This window comes from Geotrypetes seraphini, chromosome 9 (assembly GCF_902459505.1).
Source record: "Geotrypetes seraphini chromosome 9, aGeoSer1.1, whole genome shotgun sequence".
In the NCBI taxonomy this organism is placed as follows: Eukaryota; Metazoa; Chordata; class Amphibia; order Gymnophiona; family Dermophiidae; genus Geotrypetes; species Geotrypetes seraphini.
In genome coordinates, this window is record NC_047092.1 from 28,673,844 (window position 1) to 28,691,845 (window position 18,002).

At 40.6% G+C, this 18,002-nt stretch overlaps 1 protein-coding gene across 2 annotated transcripts in view; it reads right to left on the reverse strand.

Annotated features, from left to right (window-relative positions):
• The window catches only part of LOC117366967 (ADP-ribosylation factor-like protein 8B-A), a 33,778-nt gene that overhangs the window by 12,819 nt on the left and 2,957 nt on the right, over nt 1–18,002 (reverse strand). For both annotated transcript variants that reach the window (XM_033959073.1, XM_033959074.1), the window contains exons 2-3: nt 9,123–9,203; nt 1,224–1,297 (exon numbers count right to left, since the gene is read on the reverse strand). In XM_033959073.1, coding sequence (XP_033814964.1) covers nt 1,224–1,297; nt 9,123–9,203 — 155 coding nt within the window. The remainder of the gene's footprint in view (nt 1–1,223; nt 1,298–9,122; nt 9,204–18,002) is intronic.

Consider the following 18,002-nt stretch of genomic DNA (forward strand, 5'->3'; position numbering starts at 1 on the left):
GTAGAGACTGTCTTCCATTAAGATCACCCAGGTGGAGATCCAGAGGGGAACTCAGAGAAACAGAGAGAGAAAAAGAATTTAGTCGCTAGGCTAGACTGCTCATGGCCTCTGATGTCCAGGGAAGCTTCATATGGAGCGGATCCCTTTGCAGACTCCAACGGGGGATCAACACATCCTGGAGTGGGCACGAGTCCTTGCTCAGGGGACTATGTCTATGGTTGTGACTGCAAGTAGTGCCAGGCTGTTGGGGCAGGAGTTTACAGAAAGCCCCGTATCAACTGGCAAAGTTTCTGCTGGCAGGTCTCCATAAAAAACCCTCTGTTTCGATATGGGAAGGAACACACTCCCAGATACTCCAGGTCCCGAGTGGGAATGAGCTGACTCTTGCAAAAGTTAACCACCCAGCCCAGTCTCTGCAACAACTGGATGACTTGGTGAACTGCTTGGTGTCCTTTGGATTCCAATTGGGCCTTAATGGATACAGATGGACTCAAATCCAGAGTCTGCGTAGGTGGGCTACCACAACCACCATCATCTTGGTGAAAGTTCAAGGCATCGTTATAAGGCTGAATGGCATGGCTGCAAACTGGATGTGCTGTTGAAAAATGTGAAACCTCAAGTACCTTCTGTACTCTGGAAAAAGGGAATACGAAGAAAGGCAGCCCTGGAAGAAGACTTCGCCAATAAAGTTTTCAATCTACCGCAGCCAGAACTGTCTCCATGGGGAATCTGTGAAGCACAAATACTGAAGCCACAAAAATAAACTTGAGCAGAAAGACTAGGTCCTACTGTCTCACTTGTAGGAAGATAAGTGAAATCCTGAGGTAAGAGGAGGGTCAAAAGTATATAGATGAAGCTTTCTACAAGAAATCTCATGAGATGGGATGGACTACCCACTTGTCCAGGAACAGAGTGGGAGTGTACAAGAAATGTTATTCAAAATTTCTATAAATCTATAAATAAAAAGGAAAAAAGAAAAATTGCTTCTACATTTAAAACATAGAAGCTGCACAGAATTACTCTTGAAAAAATCTTCTCATGCATATACTATTTAAATTTCAAAATTAAGTTCCTTTCATGCTCACTTGGATTATGCTCAAAAGTTGGCACAGTTTTAGGCACACATTCTACAATGAATAAAGGACAGATATATTAGAACAGAAAGAAAGAGAGCCAGAGTGTTTTTACAGGAATGAGAAAACGATTCAGCATATAGGACTTACACGACTGCATTGACTCCTCTGCAATAGCGCTCCCACATGCTTCGAAACCTAGGCTGGCCTCCAATGTCCCAAACCTGGAGAACAGAACAAAGACTTCTGCATTATATTTGCTTGAACCATGTAGCATCACCGCATACACAAACTGGCTAGAGGGCCACAAAGCTGTCTGGTTTTCGGGCTGTCCTTAATAATAATAAAAAAATAAAAATAAAAAAAGCATTAAATCTGCATACAATGGAGGCAGTGTAAGCTGATCTCATTCATAATTTGGCTTTCAGGCTAGCCTGATGAATTCAGGTTGCCTCTTCTGGCCTGAGATCTTATACTACTGTCATAGTGATTATTATAAAAATATTTGAGAAAAAAGTGGTAGCCTGTATTAATGTTTATTAAATACTTGCTATAACTTGCTATACCTCCGATTTGTAGCCTAGGACACCTTACTCTACCCTTGCTCCCCAAGACCTCCCTCTGTACCTTCCTTCCCGATCTCCTTACTTTGACCCTTATTGTACCAGTTCCTTGCTTACATATATTAATTGTATCTGTATCTGCCGATTGTCCAGCCCTTCTTTATTGTAAACCGCCTAGAACTATTACGGCTTTGGCGGTATATAAGAAATAAATTATTATTAAAATTATTATTACTAGACTAGTATGTCAAAGAGGTTTATAGGTTTAATAAAATAAAATATACATTTAACCAAAACTTCTATGATCATAGTAAGAAACTGCATTGCAGTAAATTTATCATTTATCTTAAAATGTTTAAACACTCCAGAAACCTTAACTCATCCCATTTGCAATGTTATACCACAGATGTATTAAACATTGCTGATATAACGTCAAAATATTTAACGTCAGAATACATGTAAAATCGTGTACAGCTTGAAAATTAACAAAAAAAAACCAACACAACAAAAACCAAACCAAAAAACCTTACAGTCACCTGAACTGTCATATCTAGCACACACCAGATATATAACCTAGCCACCACTGGTGAATCAGGGTTCACACCAAAGGAAGCAGCACCCCACTTTGGAACTAAGCTGAGTGGAGCTATGTAAGTTCAAGCAAAGGGCAAGAAGATGAGTGCAAGTGTATATAATCGATACACAGAAGAAATTGGAGACAAGATAAGAGAAACTAGGAAGAAAGGAAGAATAATTGATAAAAGGGGAGAGCTAAGAGTCAAAAGAAGGTAAATGAGGAGCAGAAAGTAATAAAAACCTAAACACCCCCCTCCCCCCAATATTTTCCTGACTTCAGCCTTTCCTTTACCCCAGTAATTTCGCTATTGCTTTGCTTTCCAATTCTTTTCCCAACCTCCTTGGCATGATTGACATCTGTCCTATTTTACCTGGCATTCTTTTCCTTCTTTGTTTTTAAATAATTGTATACCGCTGTGTTCTGCAAGTCAGTGATTAGTGGTACAGAATTCTTAAACTATAAAAACAGTTATCCCTAGATATTAAGAAGAGTCCTTTAAAACTAGAGGCGAGCCTCTCAAAGATGGTGCCAGTGAAGATCAAAGGGTGCTCAGTAATCCATGAGGCAATACTCTTAGTTGGATTGGAAGACAATGATTTGATAACCAGAAGCCAAGAAAGATTGGAGCAAGGCCAGATCTAGGCTGTATGGATGTTGAATGGACAATAGGAGAACACTGTCAGTATAAAAGTTAAAGGTAATATAGCCAAATCCTCTATTAGGGCAGCAAGGTGGCTCAGAAAGATATATGTCAGAATAGTTGCAATTTTTCAACTATTGCCTCCACAACCCTTGTGCAAAACCTTATAAAGATCCTCAGCATTAGGGCTCGATTTGTCTCATTGCCCTAAGCTTTATGTGTCAAATCGTCATCGGATCCAATTTTAAAGTTCTTAGTCTTATTTTTGCCCTTAATTTTAGCTTTTGCTTTTACTTATATTTACTACTTTAGTATAATTTTAAGCAAATACTTAGCTTAAATCATGTGGTCTCTGACTAGGGATTTCAATGCTGACATGTTTCTCCCCAGTGGAGAGTGATTGATAGTGTAGAATGAGAAAGGGAGGGAGGCAATAGTGAAGATTTTTTTTATTACAAAGAACAACGCTGGATTTACTTTTTGAATACAGTATTCCCATATGGGCTAAATGCAGAGCTTGAGTGGGCGTCCTTGGTCAAGCACGGAGCCTGGGGCAGGGATTTCAGGAAGTTATAGGTATTATCCAATCAGAATACAAGTGGGAGGGTCCAGTAAATTCTGAACAATGTGATGACATTGTTTCAGCTGATCAGGCTCCCCACTCTATTTAAAACTGAAATAAACGCCGACGCCATTTCTGAGGATTTAGTGGTCGCAGTTACCGGTGGTATAGTAGTTAGATAAGTGCAAAAGCGGGCCCATTGTTGCTTAGTTTAAGTTTATACTACGATAGCAAATGTTGAAAAAACGAGCATGTTATTAATAAGGCTTTTGTTTCTATAGGGGTTAAGCCTTGAGAAAGCTGTGCAAGCGAAACATGTTGGCATTGAAATCCCTAGCCAGAGACCACATGATTTAAGCTTAAAATCATACTAAAGTAGTAAATATAAGTAAAACGCAAAAGCTAAATTTAAGGGCATAAATAAGACTAAGAAGTTTAAAATTTGATCCAATGATGACCTGACACATAAAGCTTAGGGCAATGAGACAAATCGAGCCCTAAGTGGTGCCGCTGAGGATCTTTATAAGGTTTTGCAAAAGGGTTGTGGAGGCAATAGTTGAAAAATTGCAACTATTCTGACAAGTTGTTATAGGTACAAAGTAACCCTTTGAAATAATTGGTGTATAGAATCAGTGCACTATTGCTCGATTGTCAGAAAGATATGGTCATCCTGACTGAAACCTGTTCTACAGTGTCCCTCAGCTGCTGGTATACCATCTTACCTCATGACATCCACTATGGAGGATAAGGAACACTTTAATATGTAAGTGAAGAGAAAAATGAAAATTGGAACTTGTGATCAAGTCAAACCTTGCAATGACCCTGTTTGACAGCCAAGATTTAATTTTAATCTCTTCCATTGTGAGCTGTCCTTTCTCAACCCTTCTGCACTGGACAGGGTCACTGCAGAGCCTGCTAGTTGATTATACATGGCACTAGTTGAACGCAATAATACATTTTACATCACTTGTAGCAGGGGGAATGGTGTTAAATTATTTTTACGCAAAACTGAATTCGTTTTATGTTTGCATTATTAAACAGCTCCAGCCGTTACTAATTTCTATCAGACCATATCATGTCAGAAGTACTTTCTGGTAGGAGGTAGCTTGCTACTTAACATTTTTTTATTCAAGCTGGCCATGCCCATTAAAAGGAGTTATACCACATCTATTTCTTAGAAATTAATGCAACTGCTAAATTTCTGTAAGCAATTTTTTTTATATATACCGTGTTTCCCCCAAAATAAGACGCTGTCACATTAAATTTGGGCCCACAAAAGGCACTAGGTCTTATTTTCGGGGTAGGTCTTATTTTTTTTCCATGTACAATGATCATCTCTCCCTTCTTCAACCTCCACCCCAATTCTTCCTATTTTCTTTCTCTCCCCGTGTGCAGCACTCTTTCCTCCCCTCTCACCCATCCCCTTGTACAGTATCTTTCTATCCCTCCCTTCTGTGCAGCAGAACCCTTGCAGCTTCTATCCTTCCCCTTGTGCAGCAGAACCCTTGCAGATTCTATCCCTCCCTCCCATCCCTTATGCAGCAGAACCCTTGAAGCTTCTATCCCTTCCTTCCCTCGTGCAGCATCTTTCTATCCCTCCCATCCCCGATCCTGTCATCTCTCCCTCACATCTGAACCCTGACCGCAAGACTGAAATTCCTGGTAACAAACGGCAGAATCGTGGCCTTTTCACGCCCGAGCGTTCCTCTGTCGCATGTCGTCAGTAACGCAGCACAGAACGCCCGGGCGTGAGAAGGGCAGGCTGCGATGTAGCCTGTATTGCTGACGCTACCGTTTGTTACCAGGTATTTCGGTCTCGCAGTTGGGGTTCAGATGGGAGGGAAAGATGGAAGGGTCAGTGGGGGTGTGGGGGAAGCGCTGCTGCCGGCGACTAGGGCTTATTTTCGGGGTAGGTCTTATTTTCGGGGAAAAGACAGTATTTAAGAGCATGTAATATTCTTCTCCTAACTGCCAACTCCACCTTGTTAATTTACTTTATTAGGTCAGTCAATCTCTGGATAAATAAAGCATCATATTATGAGTTATCCCAAGTAGATAATGACACAGGGAACAAATTTGTCCCCGTCCCCACGAGTTCAGTCCCCACAAACTATCTGATCCCATCCACACAAGCCTCGAATAGTTTTATACTGAACTTATTTTATTAAAGTATAAAAAAACCCCAATATTCTGTACAATTGTCATTTTATAAATCAAAGTTCTGGTTGCCAAACTAGAGAAAGATCTTCAGCTGACAGGACTTTATACATTTTTATTGATACAACTAATATTCTACTTTATCCTAAAGCAAAAAAATAAAAAATAAACAGAAATTGTTTATTCTACCTTTGTTGTCTGGTTTCTGCTTTCTTCATTAAATTCCTTCCACCCACTGTCTGTCTTCTCTCTACCTCTTCCATTTGCTCTGTTCCTGTGCCTCTCCCTCCAACTCCCCCCCCCACATAGTCTTACACCCATCTTCTCCCCCCTTCTCTCTCTTTCCCATTTCCCTTTAGCGCCTTCTCTCCCTCTGTCTCTTCCCCATTTCCCTTCAGCACCTTCTCCCCCCTCTCTCTCTTCCCCATTTCCCTTCAGCACTCTTCATGTGGTCCCGGCAGTGCCTAACAATTCCTACCTCTACTCACACACACACAATTTCACCAATCTATTCTCCCTCCCTTCCTTCCCTTTACCTTCGTGCCGATTTTTAATTTTCTTTTAACAAGCAGCTGGAGCCCTGAAGTCATGTGTGGCTGCCAGAAAGTTCTCCTTTGACACAACCGGAAACAGGAAGTTGCATCAGAGGAGAACTTTCTGGCAGCCACACATGACTTCAAGGCTTCAGCTGCTTGTTGAAAGGAAAAAAAAAAAATTGCCATGAAGGTAAGGGGAAGGGAGGGAGGGAGATGCCTGGATGGATGGCGATCGTTAGGAAGGAGGGAGGGGGCTGCGCACGATCAGTGACTGTGTGCGTTCCTTCCCTTAACAGCAGAGACAAGGCCATTCAGCGCTCCACAGGGTAGTGAATGGCCTTGTCCCCATATCCATGGCGACCACTTTTTTCCCCCACTGTTTCGGCAGGTAACGGCCATTGTGTCATTCTCTAATTCCAAGCCTGGCTGCCAGGCCCACTCGGTTTAATTAGTTCTATTCTGCAATGTTGATGCTTATAGCACACTTCTAAATTTCCACTCCCCAAACCTCTTCCATGAGCTATGTACACAGATTGCAGCATTTGGGAAACTAACTAAATTAAGTCAATAGAAAAAAAAAAGAAGTTTTGTTTGCACTTCTATATAAATCTTTCAGACAGAGTGCTAGCTTATATACTGGTTAAGTTGCTATCCCTTATCTCATTTCAGTACAACCATTTAACTTTAAAATTATGGTTTATTGCTTTCTGGTAGCAAAAAAAAAAAAAAATGCAGATGTAGCATTTTGCAGTTAGCACTTCCTCTACCTGAGTTCAGAACATTTTTGCACCGTGGTGAATCTGTGCATTATTTAAAATGTTTTTTAAACAATTTTTATTGATGACTACATAGCAGTATAACAATAAAGAACCTACAATGTTACAGCTCTGGCCATCCATTTTGTACATTTGAAGCATAACCCACCTCTCTTCCTGTATAATCCTTGCAACTCCCATGTTTATCAAAAGACCAAAAACAATCCAGCTTGCAAATGATATCACTAAGATGGATACCAAATACTGTATGTATCCCCCCCCCTTCTCACTCTTATGTCCAGACAACCAGTCAGTGGCTGGGGCTGAAGTTCTTATCCCGCCAGATGATTTACTTTAATAACACCCACTATTCCTCCCCCCTAAGGAAAGAGTCTTATCTACTCAGGAAATGAGTAGCTATTCAAAATTACGAGGGGTGCTGAAAAGTTCTCAGCCAACCAAGAAGGGAATATCATGGAGCTATGAAACTTAAGTTATTCCACATATGCACCCCTACGTTCCACACAATTCACACATCGTGTTTGAAGTTTCTGTAACCCTTCCAAAAATTATCTGTCTGGTCACTGGGGGGAGTGGCTTTGGACAGAGTGGGGGGGGGTGCAGGAAGAAGGACATCTCACATATCAAGCATCAGTTGTTTTACGAGAATAAATCAGATATGATCATGGTTAGTATTCATACACTGCAATGCATATTTAACTCTGCAAACATAGGTAATAAGTCAATTTATATAACTGAATAATTACATGTGTTAATGGCCTGCACATTTTTCAAAAAGAATGGTGCACATAGCGGATTTAGATTGCCCTGTTGTTGTATGTCTAAATGCAAGTTAAACAGTCATGTGTTTTCTGCTTAATATGCCTGAACTGTTAGGGCCCTTCCCACCATTTTCAGGAAAGGCTGTGCAACAGCACAGAGCAATGGTCAGTACTAGGGGAGTAGCTACCACCAAGTGAATCTGACAAAATGGCCAAGACCACACAATGAAATCAAAACCCTACTTTTCAAAAAATTTATCCAGATATCTTAACCAAACCCTTCCCCCTCCTCCTAGATAAATTCTCCCCCAAAACCTCCACTTAAATAATCTCTTCCTCCCCAAAACACCAACCAAGTATTCAGATCCCTGAAAAGTAACCTAATCTTATTTGTACTCTAACTGTAATCTATTTGTTATACCTCACAGTAACGTAAAAGTCAATTTAATATCCAATTTGCAAGCTTTTCCGGAATTAATCCAGGTACCTCTCCTCCCTTGTAACCAAAAAAAAAAACACAACAACCCCAAAACTGTTGTAACTTCACTGGAAATGTCCAGTTAGCTCTTTTGTAATCCGCCTTGAACTGCAAGGTATAGGCAGAATAGAAGTCCCTAATGTAATGTAATGTAACAATGGTAGGGGCTACCTAAAATTTTACATCCTTTCCCCTCCACTCATATTTGGCTGTCTCTACCCTTCCCTCACCATGGATCTGGCATCTACTAATATCCCCTTGCTGGTTCTGTAAATACTGTCAAAAAAACAAAAAGAATTGACCCCAAAATATCCACAGAGAAGAAAATCCAGAGAAAACCAAAAAAACTCTGTGGAGTGACAATGTTCCTAAATGGACTTTATTTGAAAGTCCTCCACAGCCCCAGGTTCATTAGATAGATTGTAAGCCCACCGGGACAGACAGGGAAAATGTTTCAGTACCTGATTATAAAACTGCTTAGATAACCTTGATAGGCGGTATATAAACACCTAATAATAAACTTGAGTTCCAAAGGTACACTGAAATCATCCACATAAAATAAATTCATCCACATAAAAGCCTTAAAGGGATATCCGTTAGGGATATAGGACCCAACACGGTCTGCGTTTCGACAAAAAGTCTTCTTCAGGGGTCCCTGGGGATCCTATAAAAGGTGAATATGTGGGAAACAATTGTGTGGTGAGCCGGAAGTGAGACTACAATGGGAGCTCACGGCAGCCATTTCCTATGAGTGATCTGTACGGGGCCGGAGCGTAGGAAGATCGCTCCTGCCCCAAAAGCCCGCTAGACCACCAGATAAGGTCCAGGATGCCAGGGGGAAGGCAGGAGGGAGGCGGGGGTGGGTCAGAGCCAGCCAAAAAGTTATTTGTGAATTTTCAACATTCACGGGCCAGCTCTGCCCCTAACCCCCATGAATACTGAGGGAGAAATATACTTTCTTTCAAGAGTATTGCATGTAGTCAGTCATTAGCAACTTACCTTTATAGTAACATTCCCTTTTGTTATTTTTCTCATATTGAAACCAACAGTAGGAATCATGTCTTCTGTGAACTGCCCCGACTGTATGAAAACAAATGTATGATTAATAATCATGTATTAATAATCCTTTAAACTCTTGTGAATCACACTAAACTCTTAAACACTTGGCTAAAGAACAAGTTGATATATCCAAATGGATGTAATGGAGAAGTACGAAGGATCTCAAGCGCTCACAGCTATAAGCCTGATGTATTTTTCAAGCTAATAACCACAGGGTGAGCTATCATTGGTCCTGTATATTCTCCTTTTCTTCAATTTTTATCAAAATACTTTAACTTCTTTAATATTTTAAATACTTTGCAGGTCTTATTTTAAATTATATACTGGTCTTCATTTATTAAACAGTACTATCCCATTTAGGAATATAGTTATGAAGTACTTAGCTTCATAACTATATTCCTAAATGGGAGAGTACTGTTTAATAATAAATGAAGACCAGTATATAATTTAAAATAAGACCTGCAAAGTATTTAAAATATTAAAGAAGTTAAAGTATTTTGATAAAAATTGAAGAAAAGGAGAATATACAGGACCAATGATAGCTCACCCTGTGGTTATTAGCTTGAAAAATACATCAGGCTTATAGCTGTGAGCGCTTAATAATCATGTACGACAGTGATCAGTGCTTCATATAAATGCAGCATGCATGCTATTCTAAATAGTAAAAGTTAAAAATAAATACCAACACTAAACACAAAATAGAAAATCATGCTGTGGAATTACCCTTTTAAACCGAAACACTGTACTGAACACCCCCAATTTTGGAAGGACTCTGAAATGATGTGCTAAAGCCTGGCTACAACAATCTCAGCTTACTTTGATAAAGCCTTTGCTAAAAAACAAACAAACAAAAAACTACACACTTGGATTAATCAATGCATCAAAATGACATGCAGAGAATAGCCTTGATTATCTTTCAGGTACAACATTTAAAATGGTTAAAAAAAACAAACCAAAAAAACCCTGCCCCCTCAATTAGAAGTCTCCAGGCCTAATCGCAATCCTTGAACCCTCTCTCGCCAGTGTATGAATCTCCATCCCTGATGTCATGAACTTGAACTTAATGGACTCAAAAGGTAGCACTGCACCAATGTCAAAAGCCAAACTGGAAGGAGGTAAAGCTATTTTCTGCTAGCTGATTGAGAAACAATTAGTATAATCTTACTTTGCTTAGGTAGCCAGTTTTCACTCTTGAGCCTCATATAATAAAATTCTGATGCAGATTCCCATAGTTTTAACAGATTTTCTTCTGCACCAATGTAAAAACTAATTATATGAATCTGGCACCCGGATTCCATTATAGAATTACCTCCAAATTCTATAAAGTCTACCTAAATTTAGGCGCATACATCGATGTGCTTAGCCGATGTAGGTGCCTATTTATAGGCTTAATCTGTGCTAACTGGCAATTAACTCATAATTGATGTTAATTGGACTTAATTGAAAGTTATATACACAACTTTGTTAGCGCATAGCACCAAGTGGTATGCGCCTACTTAAGTGGGCATATTTTTGGGTTATGCATCTATTTTTTATATAATGAGAACCCAGGTACTACTATGGTTGATTTGAATGAAGAATATTATCATATATCAATCAGCCTCAGCAAGATGTTATCTTACAGATTTGCCAAACTTCATTTTATCTGGCTTAACAACAATTTCAGGTCCTCAGCGGGCCACCACACACTCAAACCATCTCATTGTGTGGGGCTTTACGCTCCCAAAGAATTTTTTTAAGAATTATTTTTAGTATATGCTAAAAGTACTTAGCTTGTATATTCGACGCTAATCGGGAGGGTGGAAACATCAATCGCCAACATGTTTCGCCCGTAAAATTCAAAGGGCTTTATCAAGGCTCCCTCTCCCATTCACACAGCTATCTCCAACCATTGCGTCAAAAACGAAATGAATTATACGGGCGAAACATGTTGGCGATTGATGTTTCCACCCTCCCGATTAGCGTCGAATATACAAGCTAAGTACTTTTAGCATATACTAAAAATAATTCTTTAAAAATTCTTTGGGAGCGTAAAGCCCCACACAATGAGATGGTTTGAGTGTGTGGTGGCCCGCTGAGGACCTGAAATTGTTGTTAAGCCAGATAGAATGAAGTTTGGCAAATCGGTAAGATAACATCTTGAAGGTTGACTGATCTATTTTTTATATAGGCACATGCATATAGGTCAAGAACCCCTGGCATAAATAAGGTGTGCCTAAAAGTTAGTACTCAAAGTCACACCCAACACTGTTTAGGCAGCAGCAAATATGATTGTATACAGTGTGCTTAACTTGTATATGATCATGCTTAGTGCCATACTAGTTGGAGACAATTTTTTAGGCTTCGCATGATTTTCCTAAATTTAACAGCACTTTAAAAATTCTTCTTCCTCTAAACAGATGCCAACTTTACTTACTATAGCTTAATTCAACTTTACTCTCTCAAATTACTACACAGGGAAAATGACTTATAAATAAACAGAACGGCTGATGCCTGCATGTCAAACATTAAAGTGTATTTAAATATATTTAGCTCTTTATGGCATAATTCACGCATTTATGCTTTAGCGAGTGTGATACCTTGCAATAACAATTGTCAGGTGCAACTGAACTGCACCTGGCACTACATCTCTAATTTCATGGAAGCCTAGACAGAATTTACTATTCAACTAAAGAATTAAAATAACTCAACCAAGGTGGTCATTTACTCAAAAGGCTAGCACAAAATTCTTGTAGGCCCTACTGTAGTTAATAAAATGACTCCTTAAGGTTACTGCAAAGCTTTTTCAAAATAACACTAACTTCTGTTGCAGAAACAAATTTAACTCATTTCTTAGATTAAATGCTCAAATTTCTCCTGGATGTCAGAAATTTGCCACCTTTTCTATGATATTTTTCAAGGGATTCATTTGCACTCGGAGAATAGTTAAGCTCTGGAATGCATTGCCAGAGGCTGTGGTATGAGCGGATATAGCGTATCTGGTTTTAAGAAAGGTTTGGACAATTTCCATAGTCTGTTATTGAGAAAGTTTGTATTTGTCCAGTCTTCATCCAGTCTTCAACACAGCTATAATTTAAAATCCTTTTGATCTAGCAAACTTATCATTGAACAACTTCTAGAAAAGGCAGTTGATATTCTACACACCTGCAAGACTTTAGATCAGAGCTTCCCAAACTGTGGTTCGAGATCCCAAATGGGGGTCACAAAACCCACATTTCAGGTCAAAACTTGTGTGGCTTCTCTATAAACGCACTATTATTATGCACATTCTGGAGGGGGCACACAATTTAAATTTGGGTGCCATCATGGACAAAAAAATTGACAAAGAACCGTTTAAATCAGCGTTTCCCAAGTCAGTCCTGGAGTACCCTCTTGCATGTCAGGTTTTCAGATTTCCACAATTAATGTGCATGAAAGATTTGCTTACAAACAATGGAGGCACTGTATACAAATCAACCTCATGAATATTCATTGAGGAAATCTTGAAAACCTGCCTGGCAAGGAAGCACTTCAGGACCGACTTGGAAACTCGGTTTTACATAATCATCTTTACCCAGATTGGTTTGGATTTTGCCTGGCTCATAGCGCAAAGTTATTGATATTACCTACGTTTCCAAGTTTATTAAAAATTTGATATATCGCCTTAAAATTGTCAAAATCGTATACATTACAATAAAATTATAAAATTCAATTATATATCAATTACATATCATTAGGACATTGGGTAATTACATGACAAATTGAAACATAAGGGACGGGGGGTAGAACTACAATCGTTTATAGGGGAGAGGGGATAATACGATATGCTCGTCCTTAGTTATTAATTATCTGTGTAAGATCAGTGGTATCCTCTTTTTTTTTTTTCTCTCAGGTACAGGATCATAAATTCTATGCGCCCCTAAACATTAATGTTTTTAAATTCATTTTTTTATCAATGTTTTCCTCTTAAGTGAGCTGGTAATAAATTATAGTGTTGGGGTGTAGTAACCGAAAAAATACGTTTACGGGTGGTATCATAAAAGATATGTCTGACGGAAGGAATATGTAAAAGATTTTGGGTATTAGATCTTACCCCCTCTTCTACGAAACAGCGCTAGCGGTTTTTAGCAAAGAAAGCCGCGCTGAATGGCCCGCGCTACTCCTGACGCTCATTGAGTTCCTATGAGCGTCGGGAGCAGCGTGGGCCCCGAGCTAGAAACTGCTAGTGCAGTTTAGTAGAAGAGGGGGGTTAGTGTTTTTTTTTGGGGGGATAATGAAGAATAATTAATCTATCCAAGAAATTAGGTGCATGTAAAGTTTTTATTTTGAAAATGTTAGCAGTAAGGTTTTATATGTAATCCGATGTGTGATCAGGAGCCAGTGAGATTTTATTAAAAACGGAGTAACATGATCAAATTTTTTTCCTTTATGTATTATCTTAACATCAGTATTTTGAATGATTTGTAGTCTACGCAGATCTTTTTGGGAAGTCTATTATATAGTGAATTGCAGTAATCTAATTGAGAAATAACTAAGGAATGAAGTAGAATATTAAGAGAGGGTTCTAATAGGTTTGAGATAGACCTAATCATTCTTAATTTATAGAAGCATTTTTTAACAATGGATCCTATTTGTGTGTGAAAAGTCAGTTTGTTGTCTAGTATGACACCGAGAATTTTTACAGAGTTGGTAAGTTTTAGTGGAGTGGTTTTGAGAAAGACGGGGGAAATAGGTAAGTCATCTATGTTATTTGGCGAGAATATTATCCCTGTTGATTTCTGCGGATTAAGGAACAATATGTTGTTAAGTAACCATTGGTTTATTGTTTCTAGTTTAAAATTAATGTCAATGATTTTTTGTTGTTGAGATAAGTTTACAGTGCTCCCCCTCAAATTCGCGGTCGGCAGTCCTGGCCATTCGCGGTATTTTCCAACTGCAAATAACCAGGCAGGAGAGGGCAGCCAGAGCGCCAGCAAATGAAGGAAATCACTCGCTGTATGCTCCGACCGCCTCTTCCTGTACTAAAGTCGGGCCTTACCAATTAGGAACTGCATGTCAAAGCTAGGAGACACACCTTGACAGCACTAGGCCCCTCTCCCCTTAGTCATTACCTGAAAAGTCTTAGGCATACTGAGCATTAATTGTTTCATCTCCGCTGTCCAAAAGAGCTACATCTGTGATGTTGCAGGGACCATCTGGACAGAAAGGAGTGCAGGAGAGGGCACATATGAGCTCTCGCCCAGGGTACCACGTCCAAGGAGGCCACCACTTAGCCTATCACCTGCAGATACTGCCAGGCTGCGAGGCTTGGAAGGACAAAGATTATGAGGATCTATATCTTGAGTTTCTGTTTTGTGTGGCTCAGGAAGAAAAATCAAAACCCTGTGCTGTGTCGAAGAGGACTCCCAGATACTCCAAAATACTGAGTCGGGCTAAAGATGACTTTTCTGAAAGTTGACTATCCAGCCCAGGCCCTTTAAGAGGCTCACCACCTGCTGGATCGCATGCTCGCAGTCTGCCAGCGAGGAGGCTCTGTTACAACCACCTTTAAAGGTACAGGGAGCCTCGGCCAAAACAAAGGGAGCAATACAAATTGAAAGTGGTGCTGAAGCATCTGAAATCTCATATCTTTTGTGAGCCAGAAAGATAGGGATGTGAAGATACACCTCCATCAAATCCAGAGAGGCAAGTAATTCTCCCGGAGCTACCACCAGTACAACAGAGCGGACCATTTCTATTGAAGTGAGGGACTTTCAGGGTCTTGTTACAGACTTCAAATCCAGAATGGGCCTCCAATCTTCTGAGCCTTTTTGGGCACTATGAAGTATAAAGAGTATCTGTCCAAGCCCAATTCTTCTTTTGGAACCGGTTCTATGGCACAAATGTCTAAGAGTCTTACACTGTCGCTCAGACTCCGATCTGCTTCTCCAGCCATCCGGCCAAGGAGTCAAGGAGGGGGCCAATAAAACTCAATTCTGTACCCCTCTCTGATAATGTCCAGCACCCAATGGTCAGATGAGATGTGTTCCCATTTGTCCCTGAATGCTGACAGCTGCGTCATTGATGCTTCTTGGAGGCCAAATAACCACCAGATTTCTGTTTGGACCCCTTAAAGGGCCTTTGAGAAAAGAGTAGCCAGAGGAAAATTGGCAAGCTCTTCTGAAGGCACGAAAATTGCTTCTATTGTCTCTAGCAGAGAAACGGGGGAAGAGTGTAGCGCAGTGGTTAAAAGCTACAGCCTCAGCACCCTGAGGTTGTGGGTTCAAACCCACGCTGCTCCTTGTGACCCTGGGAAAGTCACTTAATCCCCCCATTGCCCCAGGTACATTAGATTGTGAGCCCACTGGGACAGACAGGGAAAAATGCTCGAGTACCTAATAAATTCATGTAAAGAACAGTATAGAAAATTACGGTAAATAAATACATACATACATACTATTCATGAGAGATTTGGGGCAGCGATCCGCCACCCTGGCCATGAAGTCATCTAGCCATTTGTCAAACAGTATCTGCTCCTTGAAGGGTAATCCGCTGAGTGTCTTTGGAGGCTGAGTTACCTACCCACTGTCTGATCAAGAGCATCTAGTAGGCTGAAATCTTACCCAGGACTCTAATGATGTAAAAGAGCATCAGCCATATAATCCACACCCTCCTTAAACATGTGGGGACAGGAGTCCCCAAGTTCCGAAGGACTAGACTGTAGCCTATGACAGGCATGCATCACGAAGGTGGTGTCTGCTGCAGCAGCTTTGATACGCAAAGTCAATGCTTCAAACTGTCTTTTCATGACCACATCCCCCATACGGTTCTGTGCGTCCTTCAGCTAGGAAGTGAGATGCGCAAGGTCACTTGTGCCTCTGCAGAATCTACCTTCAGTTGAACAAACAGCTGCTGGAAGTCCAGAGCCATAGCTTTGCCCACCTAAAGTAAACCTTCCATATCCTCCCACTGGTCAATGACCAAAGAGGTAAGATCCGGGTGAGCAGGAAAAAAGTTTGTCTGTGTGCATTAATGCTGCACATGATGGAGCACTGCAAGGTGGAAAGCTACTAGGCATCGAGCTTCGGTATGGACAAGGTGTCAGAAATGACATGGGAAACTGAAGCTGACCTGAAAAGGTGATACATCGCTGTGATCTGCCGCTGCACCTGCTCCTCAATGCAAAATCCCGAAAGGGATCCCACAATATCCACCATTGCAGAAAAGCAATGCAAAAACAAAGGCATGGAAAGGGACTTCCAATCATCCCAATCTGCTCTGAAGGGTCACCGACACTAGGAACAGAAGTGGTATGAGGTAGGGATGACTGTCTGGGAGAAGGATCACCCTTAAAAAGAATAGGCGCACCTGTAGGCAGTGGAGCACTTCCTGATCAAGTTAAATAGGCTTCCATAAAGGCCGACAATATCCGAGAAACTTTGCATCAGGGGACTTGAGGCACCTTGCATTAACTCCAGACTGAAGGAGAAGTATCTTCCGCCAACACACGCTTGCGTTTCATCCCATCAATGCTCGATTCATCCGACCGGTTGGTCCAGGATTTTAGGTGTTCCAAAGTTTGTGAGGACTGACCAGTGGCTGAGCTCAAAGCTCCTACCCCTTCCTCCCGTGACACATGGAACATGGCTGCTCCTCAACCTGCAACTCTGCACAACAGATACAGGACCCAAGACCAGAAAGGCCTGGGCATCCTTCAGAAGCAGTCACTTGTCACAACAAGCGGTTTTGAAGTAGAAAAGAGTTTAAACACAAAGACAGAACAAAGCAAAACATACCTTCTAAGTTCGCTTGCATGAGGAATAACTGAGGAGGGTGCTGTGTTCTACTGCAGAAGGGGAGGAGTTCTCAAGTTATTAAAGGGATATCCTTCTGCAGTTCACAGGAAATGGGAATCAACAGCTCAAGTATGGCCTCCTGTCTATCCACAACAGAAAAAATGTTTTAACAAAACAAAACAGGCCCAAGAGGTACACCACTGGTAACATCCCTTTCCTCAGAGCGATCTCCATTGACCACTATCCTCTTGTTGCCTTCCACTCAACCAGTTGCCTTCCACTCAACCAGTTCCTCAACCATTCTGTCATTTTGGGGCCCATATTGAGGGCACTCAGTTTATTTATTACATGACATTGTTCTACACAGGTATCTAATAAATGGAAATTGCTCTGAGGAAAGGGATGTTACCAGTGGTGTGCCTCAAGGTTTGGTGCTTGGACCTGGGGTTTGTTTTTTTAAACATTTTTTGTAAGCGATATTGTTGAAGGGCTGTTGGGCAAGATTTGCCTCTTTGCAAAATACCAAAATCTGCAATAGAGTAGACACCCCTGATGGTGTGAACAACATGAGGAAGGACCTAGCGAAGCTTGAAGAAAGGTCTGAAATTTGGCAGCTAAGATTTAATGCTAAGAAATGTAAGGTAATGAATTTGGGCTGTAAAAACCCAAAGGAATGGTACAGTTTAGGAGGTGAAGAACTTTTGTACACGAAAGAGGAGCAGGACTTGGGTGTGATAGTATGTGATGATTTTAAAGTAGCCAAACAAGTTGAAAAAGTAATGGCGAAAGATACTAGGGTGCATAGGGAGAGGTAAGGCCAGTAGGAAAAAGGGAGGTATTGATGCCGCTGTATAAGAATCTAGTCTAGAGACCTCATATAGAATATTGTGTGTCGCACATTCATAAAGATAAACAGGTTGGAGTCAGTTCAGAAGAAGGCTACTAAAATGGTTGGTGGTCTTCATCAAAAGGCATATGGGACAGACTTAGAGATCTCAATATGTACACATGGAGGACATGCAGGAGAGAAGAGATATGATAAAGAGACATACCATAAATGCACATG